At 44.1% G+C, this 19520-nt stretch overlaps 1 protein-coding gene and 2 pseudogenes across 3 annotated transcripts in view; 1 reads left to right on the top strand and 2 right to left on the bottom strand.

The window, feature by feature from the left end:
* Window positions 1-14313, bottom strand: part of SMAP2 (small ArfGAP2) — a 44884-nt gene extending 30571 nt beyond the window's left edge. The window contains exons 1-2 of one of the 3 annotated variants that reach the window (XM_070404825.1): window positions 13803-13864; window positions 5835-5941 (exon numbers count right to left, since the gene is read on the bottom strand). Coding sequence is in view for 2 of the 3 variants with exons in the window: in XM_070404823.1 (XP_070260924.1) it covers window positions 13803-13905 (103 nt within the window). In the remaining variant the exon portion in view is untranslated. Of the gene's footprint in view, window positions 1-5834; window positions 5942-13802 lie in introns of all 3 variants that reach the window. The other 2 variants (XM_070404823.1, XM_070404824.1) reach the window with 2 other exon arrangements.
* LOC139004370 (large ribosomal subunit protein uL13 pseudogene) lies at window positions 7797-8490 on the top strand (annotated as a pseudogene).
* Window positions 14314-14915: 602 nt separating the features above from the next.
* LOC139002376 (pre-mRNA-splicing factor 38A pseudogene) lies at window positions 14916-15799 on the bottom strand (annotated as a pseudogene).
* Window positions 15800-19520: the final 3721 nt, after the last annotated feature.

Here is a 19520-nt window from a genome sequence, read left to right as displayed (position 1 = left end):
TACAGTTAGTGCAGTGGCATGCTGAATGTTAGTCATCAAAACGGCCCTGGCTAAAAGGAGGAGAGCAAAAGGTGGAGATAGGCCCTTTCAGAAAGAAAACATTCACTACTGTGTTTCAAAACCTAGGTGTTTCAAAACTGGGTATAATGAGGTCCAGAGGGGTGGGGTGAAGATGCCAGCCATGTAAATGGAAAGAGCCTGTAAAGCAGCGGTTTTCAACCTGTGGGCTGAGACCCCCTTGGGGGTCGAACGACCCTTTCACAGGGGTCGCCTAAGACCATCGGAAAACACATATATAATTACATATTGTTTTTGTGATGAATCACTGTGCTTTAATTATGTTCAATTTGTAACAATGAAATTGGGGGTCACCACAACATGAGGAACTGTACTAAAGGGTCGCGGCATTAGGAAGGTTGAGAACCCCTGGGTTAGAGCAACTGTTTCGGACCAAGGATAATTTTGAGAAGAGATCTTCCTTAGAGTGAGTGCCATAATAACGTCCCCAGCTGCTATGTGAGAGAAAGTGTCATTAAATGCAACACTGGACTCAGAAGACTCCAAACGAGCTCCTCTGAGCATTCTGACTTGGTTCTGAGCCTTATCTGTGAACAGAAAGCAGCCTGACAGAAGTCACTCAAATCAAGGGACTATATTGGGTGCAGAGTAAAAATGGGGTTCAGTTTCATTAGACTTCTTATGTATTTGTGGGGGAGAGGGGGGAGAATTCTATATAATAAAAGGCTAATATGCAAATTGTCCCCTTGGGAGTTGTACTGATCGGGAGTTCGACCACTCGCTGTGACATGCGCTGACCACCAGGGAGGCGGCGTGGAACGAAGGCAGGCCCCGGCCGACAGCCAGAAGGAAGGCCCTGGCCAGCAGCCAGAGGCCCCGATTGGCCCTGATCGCCTGTCAGGCCTAGGGACCCTACCGGTGCACAAGTTTTGTGCACTGGGCCTCCAGTTGTTACCATAGGATCAGACTCCCAGACCAGCTGTTTTTTGTCTTGTGGGATTTTGGGGAGTGGGGAGGTAGAAGAGTCCTTGTGCTTATTAGCTAAACATCATTAAATGTGATTTCTTTAGAAAGCAAATCTTTATTTTTCTGATTATGAAAGTTATTCATATTTGTGATAACGTTCTTTGAGAAGAATGAAGTATAGTGATGCAGAAGATATTGCCCATACCCCATTTTGCTTATTTTTTACTTGAGCTTATGTTTTCATTATTGTTTTTGTGTAACATTTATTATAAGTGTTTTTCATGACAATAAAAACATCTAAATACCTTTATTGTATTCTGTTTGTGTATCATTTGGTGTGCAGGCCGACGCTTAACCATTGAGCAACACCAATGTTTCGTCTTTTGAAAGTTGCCTTCATACTGTTAACACAGATATTGGAAGATCTGTACATTCCCGGAAGCTGAGCAAGGGAATCTCATGGTTGCTCTGTGGTAATCACTTCTTTGTGCCATTTTTTTTGTGTGCTTCTGGCTTTGGTGCCACATTGAAAACCGGAGCCAGTCACCCAGCTAGTACTCTGCCCTCTCACTAGGAGCTTTTAGTGTGACACATCGCCTTGGGGGAAATGTAGCATGGGGTGTGAGGCAGGAGGCTAAAATAGCGGTCCCTTGGCCTTTTTGTGGGAGGGAGGGAGTGTGTAGGCCCTGTTCTCAGGTGCCGCAGACATTAATAATAACCTGGCGGCAGCTTTAGAAGGTCCTTGTCCCACTGGAACAGGTGTGTTTACTTTGAAGAACCTTGCTTTGACTCTTTTGAAGCTGTGATTTTTTTTTCCCTAGAGATTTGCTCTGGGTTTATCTACATAATGTTCCCTAACCCAAGTCCTCATGCCTAACTTCAAACAAAGGAAGCCCCCAGTTCCAAACAGCTATCTATTCTTTCAGTAAAAATGCTTTCAACATAACAGAGGAGCCTGAATCTTCTCATTCTTTCTTTCTCAAATCAGCGGTCATACTTAAATCGGCTTCCATTAGCTCTGCTGTTTACAGCTATTTTGAACAAAAGCATCATGGTAAGAGCAGGGAGTTTCCTTCTACTTCTCATCGGAGGGCTTGTGTTAGTTATAACCCTAGTGGTAAAGTATCCACAAGAAAAAGACACCAGCACCCCTCCCCCCATGAGCTTTAGACTGCAGCCAAAGATGTTCCCAGCTCACATAGAAGATTCTGTGAGAAATTATTTTTTGAAGACACAGAACAAGAACAACCACCTAAATAATATTAAGACAATTTTTAACTCAGGGCTTGAAACACTAGAGAACTTAGTTCAAAATCCACACACTGGGGACTTCCAGTAAGACAAGAAAAGAGGAAGAAGTTGACATTTACTTGGTGTGCATTTCAGGAAGCAATGTTGTAGGATTAATATGTAAACCCACATCTAAAAACATAAGCTCTGTGGTAGACGCTTGGGAATTTATGATCTTTCCATCACTAGCAACTGCGGCAAAAGACTGCCTGGTTATTTGAGAAAAGGCTATTCCCTCTCAAATCGCTATGCTGACAGGCTTCCCAGCTACAGACATCAGATCTCACTTCCTCCTATTTCTGCTTTACCATTTTCAATAAATCATAAAATGAGGATGTTGCACACTTGTTTTTTGGTTGAGGAGAAATGACATGAAGCCTGAGGAATCCAGTTCTCACTGTTAGGATTAAGAAATTTCTTTCTGAAAGTTTTGACTTGAAGTAAAAAAAAAATCAGTACAGCATTCTTCAAGTGGGCTTCTGAAATCCAGTACTTCCTCAATAACTATATTCTATATGTAAACCAGAATACCCATAGGAAATATACAAAGGGGGGGGGGACTGCTATGCCAACAAAAATGGTCAGAAAACTACTTAACATTACTTAAAAGTAAAAAAAAAGCAGCAATAATAAAATCCTCTTAACCACCCATTGATACGTTACAAAGGTGGGATTCCAGGGCAAGTTTCAGCCACATATGAGGGAAGTCAGGGGGGAAGGGGAAAGCTGGACAAACTGAAGACGACCACCAGGGCAACCTTACACTGATGGATGGCCACAGCCGAAGGCAGATTTGACTCATCTCTGAGCTTTCCACTGGGGAGGGACCTGCCATGCAGCCATCAATGGACCAGCATCCACAAAGCCTGTGGGGAAATACAGGATCCACAGGAGTGGGGTAGGGAAGGAGAAAGTTTGGGAAATGGAAGAGTCAAATACAATAGTGAAATATTGTACTTATTAAACATGAGGCTTCAAAAATGCATACAGCCGAAACCGGTTTGGCTCAGTGGATAGAGCGTCGGCCTGCAGACTGAAGGGTCCCGGGTTCGATTCCGGTCAGGGGCATGTACCTGGGTTGCGGGCACATCCCCAGTGGGAGATGTGCAGGAGGCAGCTGATCGATGTTTCTCTCTCATCGATGTTTCTAGCTCTCTACCTCTCTCCCTTCCTCTCTGTAAAAAATCAATAAAATATATTTAAAAAAAAAATGCATACATGTGCCTGGCCAGCATGGCTCAGCGGTTGAGTGTTGACCTATGAACCACGAAGTCACGGTTCGATTCCTGGTCAGGGCACATGCTCGGGTTGTGGGCTTGATCCCCAGTACGAGGCGTGCAGGAGGCAGCCGATCAATGATTCTCTCTTATTATTTATGTTTCTATCTCTCTCTCCCTCTTCCTTCCTCTCTGAAATCAATACAAATTTTTAAAAAATACATAGATGTACCTCTTAAATTGAATGGACTGGCTGAAAAGAACTGGTATTCTGGACAGCAGTCTCATACACTTTTTAAAATACAAATTACATTTTAATGACATCTGGAATTATAGTAATACCTGCCAAGAGGAAATTAATTTAAGAAAAGAGAAAAACAATGAAACCTGTGCAATTTTTACAGGTGGTAACCTTACTCGAACAATGAGGGTCCCTTATCCGCGGCCTCTGTGGAAAATAGCCTAAAAGCAAACATACTTACACTCCACTGAAAACCTTTGCTGGCCTAGTTCCACCAATTCCATTAACGTAGCAGGGGCCCAAAGGCAGGTGACCTGATTGACAAAAAAAGCACTTCTAGAAAGTGCTAAACTTGTATCATGTAACTCCTTAAGCACTTTATAATCAAGAAGAAAACGAGTAGCAATAATTTGGGAAGTTTTGCCTTTAAATGGAGCAGCAGAAACTTTCCTTACAAGATATACTTTTCAGGCCCCATATAGAAGAAAGTAGATCCAGGGATCTCACCTCCCTCCCCCAGTGCTAACCCATCTGAAGATGTAAGGGCGGGGGAGACAGACAAAGACCAGTAAAATATGTGGCGCAAGGGAAATCAGCCCCACCACAATTACCTTAATTATATAAAAAAATAAAGAGTAAACTGCACCATGTTTTAAGGCTGCAATCCTCAAAATTCTCTCTTAGGTGTAACTGACTCAAGTCTTGCAGTTGTAGACGGGACAAACTCAATGTATACACATCCTGCTTAAGGATTCCCAGAATAGACAGGGTGGGAACTTATTTTCTAAGTAACCAAATGATAAATCACTCCTGGCAGCGACCAACAGTCAAATCGGATTCAACAGAAGCCAATTTTCCTAGTCACGCATCCTCTTTGTATGACCAATGACTGAGTTGTTATATTACTTCCTGATACCAATTACTGTTTCAGTTTCAGCAACAGTTAAGAACCTTTAGAAGCATATAAAGTTGTACCTGCTTGAAAACCCTTCTTATCTCTTGCCCAAAATAACCCAACTGTTTATTTATTAGGAGAAAGAATATATCTTAGAGGTTTTTTTAAGTACTTTTGCCTGTTTCCACTTGGATCCTACCCTTGCTCCACTCTGTCACAGGGAACTACAGCTCCCTTGCCAACTGATTTCTGGGTAAGTTCCATCAGTGGTTGGTACTGATAAGGATAAGAAATAGGACAGGGCAAGCCAGGCTAATGCCCTCTCTCTTACTTGGTCTGAGTTCCAAATGCCACCAGACAGCTCTTCTTTCCATGCTTCTAGCTCACACCAGATGGCTCAGGCTTCTGGTCTTTGAAGCACCTTCTAATTTCCTTAGGGGTATAGTAGCTCCCAGGTTGCTAATCTCTGGGTTGCCTCACCAGCCCATTTACCTTCTCAGCTCTTATATCATCTGTGTAACTTATTCCATATATTAAATTCCCTCTGCTTGTACTACCTACAGTTGTTTCTGTTTACCTAATGGGTCTCTGACTTTAAAAAATATTTTTAAACTTAGCTTCCCTGCCCTAGCTAGTTTGACTCAGTGGATAGAGCGTAGGCCCTCGGACTGAAGGGTCCCAGTTAGATTCTGGTCAAGGGATCATACCTCGGTTGCAGCCTTGATCCCCAGTAGGGGGTGTGCAGGAGGCAACCAATCTATGTGTCTCTCTCACATTGATGTTTCTGTCTCTCCCTTTCCCCTCCACTCTCTCTAAAAGTCAATGGAAACATATCCTCGGGTGAGGATTAACAACAAAAACTTAGCTTCTCTAAAAATTAAACTTTCAGATAACTTGTAGAAGATGTCTTCTAGTAAGAAACAATGGATTTATGAATGACAAAAATCAATTAATTCATTCTAACAAATATTTAGCTAGAGCCTGATCTGTGCCAAGCACTGTTCTAGGTGCTGGGAATACTACAGTGAACAAAACAGGCACAACACCCCTGCCCTCACAGAGCTTACATTCTAGTGGACATGTCATCTGTGGCAAATTACAGTTTTAAAAAACTAACCAATATAGGAATATGTCTTTAACCATAGAGGAATTTGGCAAAAATGAATTCACTTTAAGGTGTTCTACTCTACACAGACGTGGTTCCTACCTTTTCAATGTGGTATGCTGAACTGTCACATTCCAGAGGCCAATACAGAACTTCTTCAAAGTTAGTATCTACTTAAACTGGCCACTTGTGCTCAAACAGAAGTACAACTGTGATAAGGATTTAAGCAGACACAATAATAAAAGTTAGGCATAGTATTCTTAGAATGTGCTAGTAAAACATAAATATGTTTTATGCAGATTTCTGCTCGGCATCTTTTTCACAGGGGATATCATTTGGAAGAATTGAGTTTGAGTCTATTTAATAAGTCACTTTATCCTCGTCTATGGCACAGGTAAATACTGTCAACATAACATACAAAGCCAGCTGCAATGTACATAATGAGTAAAGTGTTGCAATCACCAATCACATGACATTATTCCCAAGATGAAATTTTCAGGCAGAAGAACGGAAACAGACAATGACTCATGTGCTGAACAGTTATATAGACAACCGTGCCCAAGAAAGCTGCCACCTACATAACAATGACATCAGATGAAAAATGCAGAAAGAAAGTAGTTTTCTGATTTATTTGAAAGCAATAGATTTGCTGAAAAGTGTACTGAGATCAGGCTGCACTTCCTGTTTACACACCCTAAGCACTGAGTAGCTACAAGCACACATCAAATATTCAGTACTCTTAGACTGATTATAACAGCATGTCCAGACTCAAAAACCAATGTCATCCATCCAGAAACGACATAACACTTATTGCTGCCATTTCACTAGACTTTTCTAAGATAATTTAATGTATTCTGGAAGGTGCGCTTCCATGGAGATCTTGTGGGCATAGTACTCAGACCTTTTTTTATTACTCAGCAATCAGAAAATATTTCATAACTGCAATACTTATAGTTCTATCTGAGTAGCAGGTAGACTTCCAGTACTATGGGAGTCTAAAGCATATTTGTAATCTCAGTACCACACAGTAAAGTCCCTTGCCACCCCCCAACATGTAGGTAAAATATACTAAAGATTCTCCTCACACACACATACACGTGATACATCCGGCAGCCTTTGCACATTGTTTCTTCTGCCCAGAATGCAAAGTCCCCTAAATTCACCTGGCAAAGTCATGCTCATCATTCAAGATACAGCCTACATGTCTTTCTGAAGCCACAACTTCCTGAGGCTGACTTGTTTGCTTTCTTCAATGCTTTCATTTCTCCCTGCACACAATGCCATAACGCTAATGACAGCATTGCATCATCTATGTGTTTACACATCTGCTTTCCCATTAGACTGTAGACTCCTTGAGCCCTAGTTTTTAATCTACATATCCTAGTACAGTGTCTGACACAAAGTGCGTAAGGAATATTGTCTGAATGAATACATGTAGTGTGGGATTGCAGGCTTGCAAAGAGTTCCCCCTAAAAGTTACGGCACTTTGTAATCTCTGTCCCACTGCCACGGGATATTTCAAGTACAAGGAGAACCGATAGGAAAGTATCTCCCAGGGAACAGGTTTAACAAGTTGATATTAAGACATTCTAATTGGGAATTGGACAAATTAATCTCAGTAAAATGGAGTCAAGCTAACCACAGCTGTCAGAATTCAGGTGAATTAGCTGTTAAAAACCCAAAAAGTTATTTTATCTTGGTTGGAGAAAGCTGTTGGACTACAGATGGAAGCAAAACTTCTTCAAAGCCAAAAGTTCTCCTGTTGTCTAGATCTGATGGAATTTTTTAACCTTTCAAAAGGTGACATAGATACAGCGAAAATAATTAAAAATTTATGGGAAAGTTCATGTTCTAAGTAATGATGTTTAACAAGCAATTGTTTAGCTATCAACAGAAACAAATGTAAAGCAAAACTAAAGATTAATTTACTGGAGTTAAAATTTAGGACTACTATTAGAGAATTTAATACAAAGATTCCCTGGTGTAATTTTTCAATCAAGTTTGAAGAGGCAGGAAACATCCAGAGACCATCCTCAAGGGTCCCAATAAAGTACATTTACAAAAATGCCAGAACCCCCACTTCTTTCCCAGGTGGCTGCTGAAGATGGCGTTGGGGAGGTGCTGGTGCTCCATGGCCGAGGCCATCTTCTGGGTCGCCTGGCAGCCATCGTGACCAAGCAGATACTGGTGGGCCAGAAGATGGTGGTTGTGCACCGTGAGGGCATCAACATTTCTGGCAATTTCTAGAGAAACAAGTTCAAGTACCTGGCCTTCCTCCGCAAGCGAATATACACCAAGCCATCCTGCGGTTCTTACCAATTCCTAGCCCCCAACAGCATCTTTTGGCGACCCAGCAAGCAACACTGCTCCACAAGACCAAGCAAGGCCAGGGATGGGATCCTGCTACCCTGTGACAAGAAAAAGCAAATGGTGCTGCAGCCCTCAAGGTTGTATGTCTGAAGCCTACATGGAAGTCTGCCTGCCCAGGGTGCCTGGCTCATGAGGTTGGCTGAAGTACCAGGCAATCACAGCCACTCGGCAGGAGAAGAGGAAGGAGAGGCCAAGGTCCATTACTAGAAGAAAGAGCAGCTCGTGAGGCTTTGGAAGCAGGCAGAAAAGAACGCGGAGAAGAAAACTGACAGATACACAGAGGTCCTCAAGACTCATGGACTTCTGGCCTAAGCCAAATAAAACTGACAGTGAATTCCTAAAAAAAAGAAAAGAAAAGAAAAAAGAAAAAAGCTAGAACTCCCATATATAGGAAATGGTTTTGGCTTAAAAACTAGGGAATTATTGGGTGAGTCATTCTCATTGTGACTTCCAGGAACTAGAGTATTTAAGGGAATAAAATCAGAATGGGAAATGAATAAAATCAAGATAAAATAAATAAGAGCAGCAATGGTAATAAATAGTGCTTACATCTGTGTAACACTTTTGTTTACTCAGCACTTTTGTTTTCAAAGGAGGGAAATTAAACTGAGAATATTAGGTGGCATACTGAAGGTCTCAAAGCTAAAATAAGTAGAGTAAAGGAGTTTAACTGGATATTTCAACATCAAGTCTACAGCCCCTTTAACTGCTCTGCTTCTTTGTACCTGTAAGGTGGGCTATGTGCTATGGATGGGCAGAGGACACTTTCTAAGATGCCTTTAATGAGATCAGTGGTCTCCAAATCACTTAAGCAAGATAATCTGGGTATAGCCTTAGAAAATACCTTGAGCCCTCACCGGTTGGGCTCAGTGGATAGAGTGTAGGCCTGCGGACTGAAAGATCTCAGGTTCGATTCTGGTCAAGGGTATGTACCTTGGTTTCGGGCACATCCCCAGCAGGAGGTGTGCAAGAGGCAGCTGATTGATGTTTCTCTCTCATCAATGTTTCTGACTCTCTATCCCTCTTCTTCTCCCTTCCTCTCTTAAAAAATCAATAAGCCATGGCCAGTTTGGCTCAGTGGATGGAGCATCAGCCTGCGGACTGAAGGGTCCTGGGTTCAATTCCGGCCAAGGGCACATGCCTGGGTTGTGGGCTCTATCCCCAGTGGGGGGCGTGTAGGAGGCGGCCGATCGATAATTCTCTCTCATCATGATGTTTCTATCTCTATCCCTCTCCCTTCCTCTCTAAAAATCAATAAAAATATATATTTTTAAAAATTCAATAAAATATATTTTTTAAAAAAAGAAAATACCTTGAAAGAATGAGGAAGCCCCTCAATATTGTGTACCTTCATGTTCCCCATGTTATACTATTGACTGAAAAATGCAAGGTGCAGCCCTGGCTAGGTAACTCAATTGGTTAGAGCATGGGCCAAATGTGCCAAGGTTGCAGGTCCAATTCTAGATTAGAATACATATAAGAATCAACCAATGAATGCATAAATAAGTAAAACAACAATTCAATGTTTCTCTCTCTCTCTCCTGCTGCCTTCCCCTCTCTCTCTTTAAATTCAATCAAAAATACCTTTTAAAAAATAATTTAAAAGAAAAATGCAATGCCGAGACCGGTTTGACTCAGTGGATAGAGCGTCGGCCTGCGGACTGAAAGGTCCCAGGTTCGATTCCGGTCAAGGGCATGTACCTGGGTTGCGGGCACATCCCCAGTGGGAGATGTGCAGGAGGCAGCTGATCGATGTTTCTGACTCTCTCTCTCCCTTCCTCTCTGTAAAAAGTCAATAAAATATATTAATAAAAAAAAAAAAGAAAAAAAAAAGAAAAATGCAAGCTTCCATTAAGTGAGGTAACACCTACTTTTTGCACAAAAGCACTGTTTAGGAATATATTTAAATGTAGTTGTTTTCCTATGCATAGATTATATCTTAAAAGTCACATTAAGAAATTACCAATAGTGGTTACTCCCAGGAACAAAAATGGTGACTAAGGAATCAGGGACAGGAACACAACTTTTCACTGTACACATTCCCTTTTGAATTTTGAACCACATGCAAGTGCTACCTTTTTTAAAAGGTAAATTTAAATTTAAGAATATATAATGGGAATTGAACCAGTTGCAATGGTTAGGTGACTCAAGGTGAAACGTTTCAGAGACAGGATGCAGCAGAAGAGAAAAGTAAAAAGTACTACAAAGTTTCTGTCAGACTCCAGAATTCCATGTGGTGCTTCAAAGTCTGAAGTAAATATTCCTCAAGGCCATCAAATTTCTTTCTGTTTAATTCTCTGCTCATTATACAGTTCTCGATTTTTTACGAGCCTCGATATTGAGAAAGGAGTGTCCCAAGAGCGGACACAAGTATTCAGGTCATCAGAGAGGTAGATCCTTTCATGGCAAATAAGATAGTGTCTAATTTAAACCAGTCTCTGAAGAGGTCGATAAGGAGTTATTTCAGGCACACTGATAAAACATGGAACTGCAGAGCTAAAGACTACACCGTGGGCCAGTAAGACCCCACCAAGGGTCTATGCAAAAATAGGACCCAGCCTTAACTGAGTAGAGTTACCGTTGGCATACCTGGAATTTTCAGTATGTTTGTCCTCTGTTCTACCACTACTGCTTAGATCAGTCCAAAAAACTTACCCTAAAGGTCACAATAACTTGAAGACTTGGGATGGCGAGGAAACCACATCTTTGGGCCTACAGCGAGTCACAGTATTTTTTTTTTTTAAGGCAGTGCCAAATCAGCTTCCTTTCCCACACAGGAATCACTGTGCCTTAGAGGTACCAGAAACTGGTGAGTCTTGTGCTCAAGAGATTTTAAAAAATCCAGGACTAACAAAACGTGCACTATATAAGAGAACACATTCTTGTTTTCTACTCTAATGTTTAAATTATGTATCTAAAGATAACAAAATTCTTAAATAAGTATAAGGTTTTAAAAAGGAGACTCATTGCCAAAGTGTTATTTTTGGACACTGCAAAAATACCTGCTCACAGGTCTGCAGTCCAGGGCTACATCATCTAATTTAATATGAATGGATTAGCAATCACTCACTGATTTTTAATTGGATCAAACCATGAATCTTTGAGGACCCAGTTAGCTCTCAGTTTTCTAAGGTAAGAAAGAACATGAGACACAGAGATAAGCTCACATCTAAGTCTCATTTTAGCCGACAGTTTTTAAATTCCTCCTCCCACTAAATATACCAGAGCTAACAGGCAACGTAACCTATTGATTGCAAATGCCTCTTCTTTCCACCATCTGACAGTTGTTCACATGATCATTATGACAACCAAAATCAGGAAAAAGGAAGAGGAAAATGAGTGAGAGGGAGGGTTTAGATAATTCATAAACTGAGTAAACTGAGGCCTCAACAAATGTCTTATTTAACTGAACTGAAAGATGACTGACATCTTGTCATCTCAATTTTAATACAATGGCCAAGTCACTGAAGCCACCAAGCCAAATTGTTAAACTAATCTGTGAAAAGAAATTGTTTCAGGAGCCTGGATTCTACCATCAACAGTAGTTAATAAGGTTTACAAGCCATCATTTACTAGTTCTCATTAAGAATTAACTAATGTTTCATTACCTGATCCCCAGCTAATGCTACTGATAAAGAGCAATGGAAAATTTGGAGAAGTGATGAATCAACCTCTTTCTTCCATATGCTCTATTGGAATATGAGTAAGAATAAGAGTGGTATGATGGGGAAGTGGGGAGTCAATAGGAAAAAAAGGGGGACATCTGTAATTCTTCAACAAAAAAGATAAATTTTTTAAAACTTCAATAAATAACTGTTTATAAAAATTCCTTTAAAAAAAAGAGTAGTATGACACATGAGGAGTGGGGGTGGTACTAGTCATCAAAATGGCATCTGACTCCCCAAATGTAGCAGGCTCACTCCAGTGGGTTGCTTCACTGTGACTCAGGATCTGTCAACCAAGGACACAAGGGAATTTGAGTAAAATCAAGAGATACACTCCTAAATTTTAAACAGAATCTTCTAATAGATTTAGGACAAAATCTAGCAAGAGTCAACTTTAAGAAATTAACCTACTCAACATAAACTGATTCTAAAGTACTTTTGAAAATGAATTCTTGCTAATGCAAAAATTCAGAAAAGGAGTCTGGGGACCTGCTTTCCTAATGACACATTTATCTATTGATAGAGGGCACTAAAATAGATTACTAGGTGTCTAGCAGTATCAATGTATCATCTCCCTGTTCTCCTCACATAACCTTATTTTTCTAAAATAAAAGGTAATAAACCCGGCTGGCGTGGTTCAGTGGTTGAGCATCGACTTATGAACCAGGAGGTCACGGTTGGATTCCTGGTCAGGGCACATGCTTGGGTTGATCCCCAGCGGGGAGCTTGCAGGAGGCAGCCAATCAGTGTTTTTCTCTCATCATTGATGTTTCTATCTCTCCCTCTCTCTTCCTCTCTGAAATCAATTAAAATATATTTTAAAAATAAATAAAATAAAACAAAAGGTAATGAGTGAAAGCATCAATTATGCATATATTTCCCTTGTCAGTATTGATAAATACAAATGCATTTGAATATTTCTTGTATGCTATATGCCCAATATGTTACATGGCAAATCCACTGCACGATGAACAGAAGTAAATTAACAATAGTTCCCAGAATATAACTATCTTTCTCCCCAACCAAACAAAAAAATTTTCCCAACTCCTCTAATTATATTCCAAATTCAGAAAGATAACAAGGAAACAAAATATTTATAGACACTTGTATCTGTAAATTTCAAGTGCAAACATTTCACTAATAACCATGCTTTCCTATCACACTGATTTTTAATTGGATCAAACCACGAATCTTTGAGGACACAGAAAACAAAGACTAAATGACTGTGCCAATTTATAATGACCATATTTCACCTTTAGAAGGGTAATATCACCATGGAAGCAACAAATTCAATGCATCCCTTGCTTCCTTCTCTCCAGCGATTATAGGGATCGTACACTAAGCCCACAATCCGCTAGCTTCTGCCACCACATACACATTAGGCCTCAAACGCACTCCGGAGCCAGGGCTAGGCTGTCTAGAAACCCGCACTGTGTCACTGCATAAAGCAGTTTCCCACTGCACACATCCAGGAAGAAAGCCACCTCAGCACTGTCAGATCCCAGCAAGTCGGTACAATGACAGAAGGCACTGCTCCCCGAATGGCCGGCACCAACAATCATCACCTTTAAAAAACCATCTAAGCACTTTTCCTCCCCATCACCACCTCACTTTTCTCCTCTCCCTCCCTCCCTCCCCCTCTCCTCGCTGTCACAGTCACACAAACTGCAGTTCATCCCCAGCTTTGCAAGTGGAAGGCTGTAAGCTCTGGGCTGCCTCTGGAATGACAGCCCAGAACTCATTCAAAGCCCTGAAATACAGACACCCTCACCCGCACACACCACGCCACTCCCCCACCTCCATCATCACCCCCCTCCCCCGCAACACACACGCACACTCGCCCTCGCAACCTCTCGGCGCTGCAGAACCCCTAGCAGGCTCAGCAGCAAGAGGAGCACGAGGTTACGGTTCAGGATGACTGGGACGGCCGAAGCTCCAGGAACCCCCTCCCCACACAACCACCTCCCAGGCGCGGCGCGGACGCTGGAGGACCTCCGCCCGCCGGGGTGGGGGGGTTCGGGGGGAGACACGCTACCTTTAGACTGGCAGTCCGCACAAAACTTGTTATCCTCCTCCAGCAGCAGGTTGGCCAGGACCGCCTGGTACCGATCCACGTCCTTCACTGACTTGCCCGTCATGGCCAGGGTGCCGGCGGGGGCAGAGGGCGATGCGCCCTCTTCACCCCCAGAAACCTCTGCCTGGGTCCGGAGGTGAGGACTCCCGGTCCCCCGCCCAGGGGCACTTCCTGAGCGGGGCAGGACTCTCTCCTCCGCCCCGCACCCCTCCTCGGGTCAGCCGCGCCCGCCCCCCACTCTGCAGCCCCTCAGCGCTGCGCCCCCTGGCGGGCTGAGGAAGGCAGAGAAAGCTGCCGGACCAGGGGCCCTCGGCCCATGCAGACGGGGCTCTCGGGCCTCCCGGGTGCCGGGCACAGAAACGACTGCCTGGCCTGCCTGTCTGCGAGCCAAGCGTCCCGGGCCCCCGTTTCCCAGGCAGCTGCCGGCCGCTCCGCCACCACCTCTGCCGTCTACTTCCGGCAGATCTTCCTCTTCACTTCCACCCTGCCCAGCCCGCGCATGCGCCACGCCCCCACCACTTGGTACTGGGCTCTTCCCGGGGCTCCGCCTCTCAGGAACCAATCCGGGCAGACGTGAGGGGCGGAGCTTGAGTGGGGCGGAGGGAGGAGTGGACACGCCCCCAGCATGCCCTTGGAAGGGAATGAATGGAGCCAGGCAGAAAGACTCTCTTGGAAAGAAAAGAGAAACAGCAATGAACTCCTCCCCTCTCCAGTACCTCTTTCATTTAATAAGAAAAAAATGTAGAGATTCTTTATGTCAAAAAGTAAAAAAACACCCCTTGCCTAGCCGGCATGGTTCAGTGGTTGAGCTTCGACCTATGAACCGGGAGGGCACGGTTTGATTCCCAGTCAGGGCACATGCCCGGGTTGCGGGCTCAATCCCCAGTGTGCGGCAGCCAAGCAATGATTCTCTCATCATTGATGTTTCTATCTCTCTCTCCCTCTCTCTTCCTCTCTGAAATCAAATAAAAAAAATATATTTTTAAAAAACTAAAATATTCTCATAGCTGCCTCGGGAGTAGATCTTAATCTTTCCACATAGAGAGATGACTTCATATCTGCAGGCCATTTGGACTAAACCCAACCTGAGTTCATTATGCCTTTCCTCTGGCTCTTCTTGTGGTTCTTCTTAGATGTTTTTGGAGATTTTGAGTGGCCCCTGTGTCTGTGACTAAGGGGATCTGTGAGGTCTTGGACTCCTGCTCTGATGCCTCTCTCGGTGGCGGGGAAGGGCTCCTCCTCTTGGGAGACCTACTCCGCCTTCAGGGAGACCCGCTCCTACTCCTGTAGCGCCGTGTGGGCAACGGGCCGAGTCTCCGTAGCTGGCTTCTCCAGCGGTGACCAGGTGATGGTACTACCCTCTGCAAGTTCTCATCCTCTTCACTGGGCTGGACATCATCCATGTCCTCTCCTAGAGCGCTAACCCGAGGCTCCAATTGCTCGGCTTCCTCTAGCAACATAGCGTTTCTGTAGCCGGGGCAGAATGATGTCACATAAGACTCTCTCGGGGCAGTAGTTCACCAATGAATTCATCTACGTGCATCAGCTCAAAAACCCCATTTCGGTTCTGGCTCTTGATTTTTCTATAGCCGTTGTACAGAGGCTCCATGAACTCGTAGCAATCTATTGCAGTGCAGGTCAGCCTCATGTAAAGTGAATGGGGATGCACTTGAGGTCTTCATTTTTTATAAACTCAACAATGATATCCTTCTCCGGTTGAATCTGCAGCAACTTCAAGGTCAAACACAGAAAGGGAGTTGGCTTTATGTTGCCACCATAGACGCCACCCACAAACTTTAACTCCATGGCTTTATCGACTACAAGTTCAGCCGCCAGGCCAAAGCACTCCTCTTTCCAATACTTAGACTCATAGATTCGAGTCCGAATGATCTCCTCCACCAGATATTGAAGGCTGGTGCAGTGGATGCTGTGGGATCCTTCACCCTGCGGTTCACCATTTTTAGAACCTGGTTCCACTTATCTAGGCGTTCATGGATGTGCCCTGACTGGGGATCGGACCGCAACCTCGGTGTATCTGAATGACGCTCTAACCCACAGAGCTACCGGGCCTGGTTCAGATCGATTGATTTGGTAAGTTTCCTGGTCCCCATTTCTCTCATCTTAAAGGCACATACTCCGCCCCTCCCTGTCCCCTATCCCACCGCTACCCCACCCCCCAGGTAAGTAATGTGAAATCCACAACTGAGCTGCCACCAACGTTCCCCCGCCTCCTCCCCCCACAAGCTGGTTGTCTTTGTGCAGAGCCAGATTTCTCTTAAACCTTTATGTGGTAGAGTTTATCATTCATACACAGCAATCAACATTTACTGAGCACTTACTTTGTGCCAGGCACTATGCTAATCTCTTTACATGAATTATCATAATATAGTCCTCATATCATTGTTAGATACATTCCTGCGCTCCATTATGCCCTGCTTGGGGCTCTTGCCCCTCCCGGCGATTTTCCTGTTATTCTCATTATAGGTTTCATGATTAACAGCCTTCAGTTTCCAGGAAACTGCCTCATCCAGTTTCTAGTGGATTGCCTACACCTGGCCCCAACCTGTACCTGGTCTGACCACTTACTGTGACTAAACTTTACTTACAAGAGACATAAGTATCGCTGCCCCCTGATGCCATTTTGGTCTCAGCCCTTCTGCTAGCAGAGGTAAAAATAAGTTTATAATTCTTCCTTAAAAATATAGTTTTATTGGGGGGGGAAAAAGGACACTTATGTAATACCCTTTGTAATACTTTTAGAGAAAAATAAAAATTAAAAAAAAATTAAAAAAAAATATATAGTTTTATTGCTTTCAGAGAGGAAGGAAGAGGGAGAGAGTGGAGAGAGATAGAAACATCAATGATGAGAGAGAATCATTGATTTGGCTGCCTCCTGCAAGCCCCCTACTGGGATTGAGCCCACAACCTGAGCATATGCCCTGACCGGGAATCGAACCGTGACCTCCTGGTTTATAGGTTGATGCTCAAACACTGAGCCACACTGGCCAGGCTGAGCTGGTGGGATTTAGATAAGATTTTGGACTTTTAGTTAATACTTGAATGGGCTGGGACTTTTTGAAATGAGGCAAATGTATTTTGCATGCAGGACAGACACAAATATTGGGGGTGGGGACACAGAAAGGACTGTGGTAGGCAGAATAATAGTCCCCCAAGGATGTCCATCTTCTAGTCCTCTGAACCTGTGAATCTATTATATTACACGGCAAGTGGGTCTTTGTAGATACAATTAAGGATTTTGAGATGGAGATTTTTATCCTGGATTATGCAAGTGGGTCTAATGCAATCACAAGGGTCTTCAAAGGTGGAAGAGGAAAACAGGAGAGAAACAGAGAGAGATGTGACGATGGAAGAGTGGTCAGAGAGATGTAACTTTTCAGGCTTTGAAAATGAAAGAAGGGGGTCATGAACCAAGAAATGTGGGAAGCCTCTAAATTCTAGAAGGTGGGAAAGGCTAAGAAACAGGCTCTCCTTGAGAGCATCCAGAAGGGAACACAAGAGACAAGCAAGGGCTAAAACTGAGGCAAAGAGTCAAGTCCAGAGGCAGTTGTAATAATCCAAGCAAAAGAGGATGGTGTCCGAGTCACAGCGGATGGAGAGAGGCGGGTGGATTAGATAAACATATAGAAGGCATAGTGACTGGAATATGGTGATAATACTTCTGGGGGAGGAGAGGGAGGGAAGAGTCAAAGCTGACAACCACATTTTTTTGCTTATGCACTAGGCCCTAGGGCAGAGGATGGAACCATTGGCTATGTAATCAACACAGGAAGAACGGGTTTGGAGGCAAGCAGATCATTTCATTCTGGACATATCGAGTGTGTGGTGCCTGTGGACCATCCCACAGAGGCAGTTGGATAGTGGGTTTGAAGCTCTGGGGAAAACATCTAGGTGATAGTCAAAGTCAGTGGAGTGGGTTAGGAAGAACATGGGTAATAAAAAGACAAGGACAGGGTAGGACCCTTTGGAGTGAGAAGCTCAGGCAGATGAAAGAAACCCACAGAGGAGCATGAGAAGGAACAGTTAGAGATCTGGGAGGAAATCAGGAGAAAATAGCTTGTGGAAGCCAGCACTGCATAGTTTACCAGTGTTACGTCAGAACTGGGGAAGAATCAGATGGAACACATAGGGGCCAGGTGGAACCAGGATCAGGATTGGCCAGTCAGATGAGTTTGGAAGAGCCCTGCTCTAGCTTGGCAAGGAAGTGGACTGGTTGGCTTTTCTGCCCAGGCATGTGAGGGCAGCCAGAGTCCAGGTAGGCAGACCTGCTTAAGACTGGGGCTCAGCCTAGAACGAGCAGCTGATTCCAAGAAGGGTTTCCAGCTCCTCTCACTGTGCTATGGTTAAGAGTTTCATGCTCCCCCACCCCACCTTGCTCCATGGGACTAACCCTCTTCCCAGCGAGAAAGAGGAAGCATGTCACCTGCCCTGTGTTCTGAACATTTCCCCTGTCCCCTGCCTTTGCTTACAAAGTTCCTTCTACCTAAAATGTTCAAAGCTTGCTGGGCACTTCATGGACATCAAGAGGCATGCTCCAAGAGGCGAAGTGACTTGCCCAGGGTCACACTATTAGTATGTGGTAGAATCAGGGTCCAAGTGTAGCTGAATATAATAGCTGAAATTATAAGTTCCAATTCCCCAGAAGCCATGATCTCTCCCTCGCTGAGTTCCCACAGAGCTTTTGGTCTTTTCTCCCCATTTCATCTCCCTAAGAGTTCCATGAGAAAGGGGCTTTTATTCAATTTGTTCTCATCGTGTGCTGCAGACGATGACCACTAGGCGGCGCCAGAGCCCCAGAAAGCCTGATTTACTGCTGACCAGGAGCAGAGGACTTGGTGGGAAACCGAAGAAAACAGGTGGGCTGCCTTTTCTACTTGCCCTCTAAGTCCACCCCTCCTTCCTATCAGAGTTAGGGAGAAAGACTCAGCAGATTGGAAGGTTAGAGAATAGAGATCCGAGGGTTGTATACTGGAGTGGCCCAGCCCTCAAGTCAAACAATATTCGAAGAATTCTCTAAACGGGATAGGACCAGCAAAACAACAGCTGTGGCAAGCTGGTGGCCGGCTCTGCCATCCATTTTTGTGCAGAGCCCAAACTGCACAATATTATGTGTGGTCTTAGTGGAAAAGGAAGGAAATGCACATTACTGGTACCTACCATGAGTCAGAAACAGTGGAAATATGTAATCAATACAGGAAGAACAGGAATGAAAACTGTTTTATTCCCTAAGCCTCAGGCTTGGAGGAAATAATTACACGACCTGCATCACACCAACCTGCTGTGAGGACTTGACAAAATGCACGCAACACACAACTATAATGTCTGTTAAGTTGCAAGTGCTCAATAAGTATTATTATAAATATAATTTAACTAGAGGCCTGGTGCACAAAAATTTGTGCACTCGGGGCGGGGGGGGGGGGTCCCCCCCAGCCCGGCCTGTGCCCTCTCGAAGTCTGGGACCCCTGGGGAGATAACGACCTGCTGGCTTAGGCCTGCTCCTGAGTGGCAGAGGGCAGGCCCAATCCCTAAGTGTAGCCCCTGGTCAGGCTCAGAGCAGGGCCGATTGGGGAGTTGGGGCACCGCCCCATCATGCACAGAGCAGGGCGGATCGGGAGGTTGCAATGCCACCCTCAGTCACGCTCAGGGTAGGGCCGATTCGGG

Source organism: Myotis yumanensis, unplaced genomic scaffold (genome assembly GCF_028538775.1).
Source record: "Myotis yumanensis isolate MYYU_CA2020_CCGP unplaced genomic scaffold, mMyoYum1.0.hap1 SCAF_2, whole genome shotgun sequence".
NCBI classification, from domain to species: Eukaryota; Metazoa; Chordata; class Mammalia; order Chiroptera; family Vespertilionidae; genus Myotis; species Myotis yumanensis.
The sequence above is the reverse complement of the archived record's forward strand: the minus strand, read 5'-3'. Positions and strand labels throughout refer to the sequence as shown.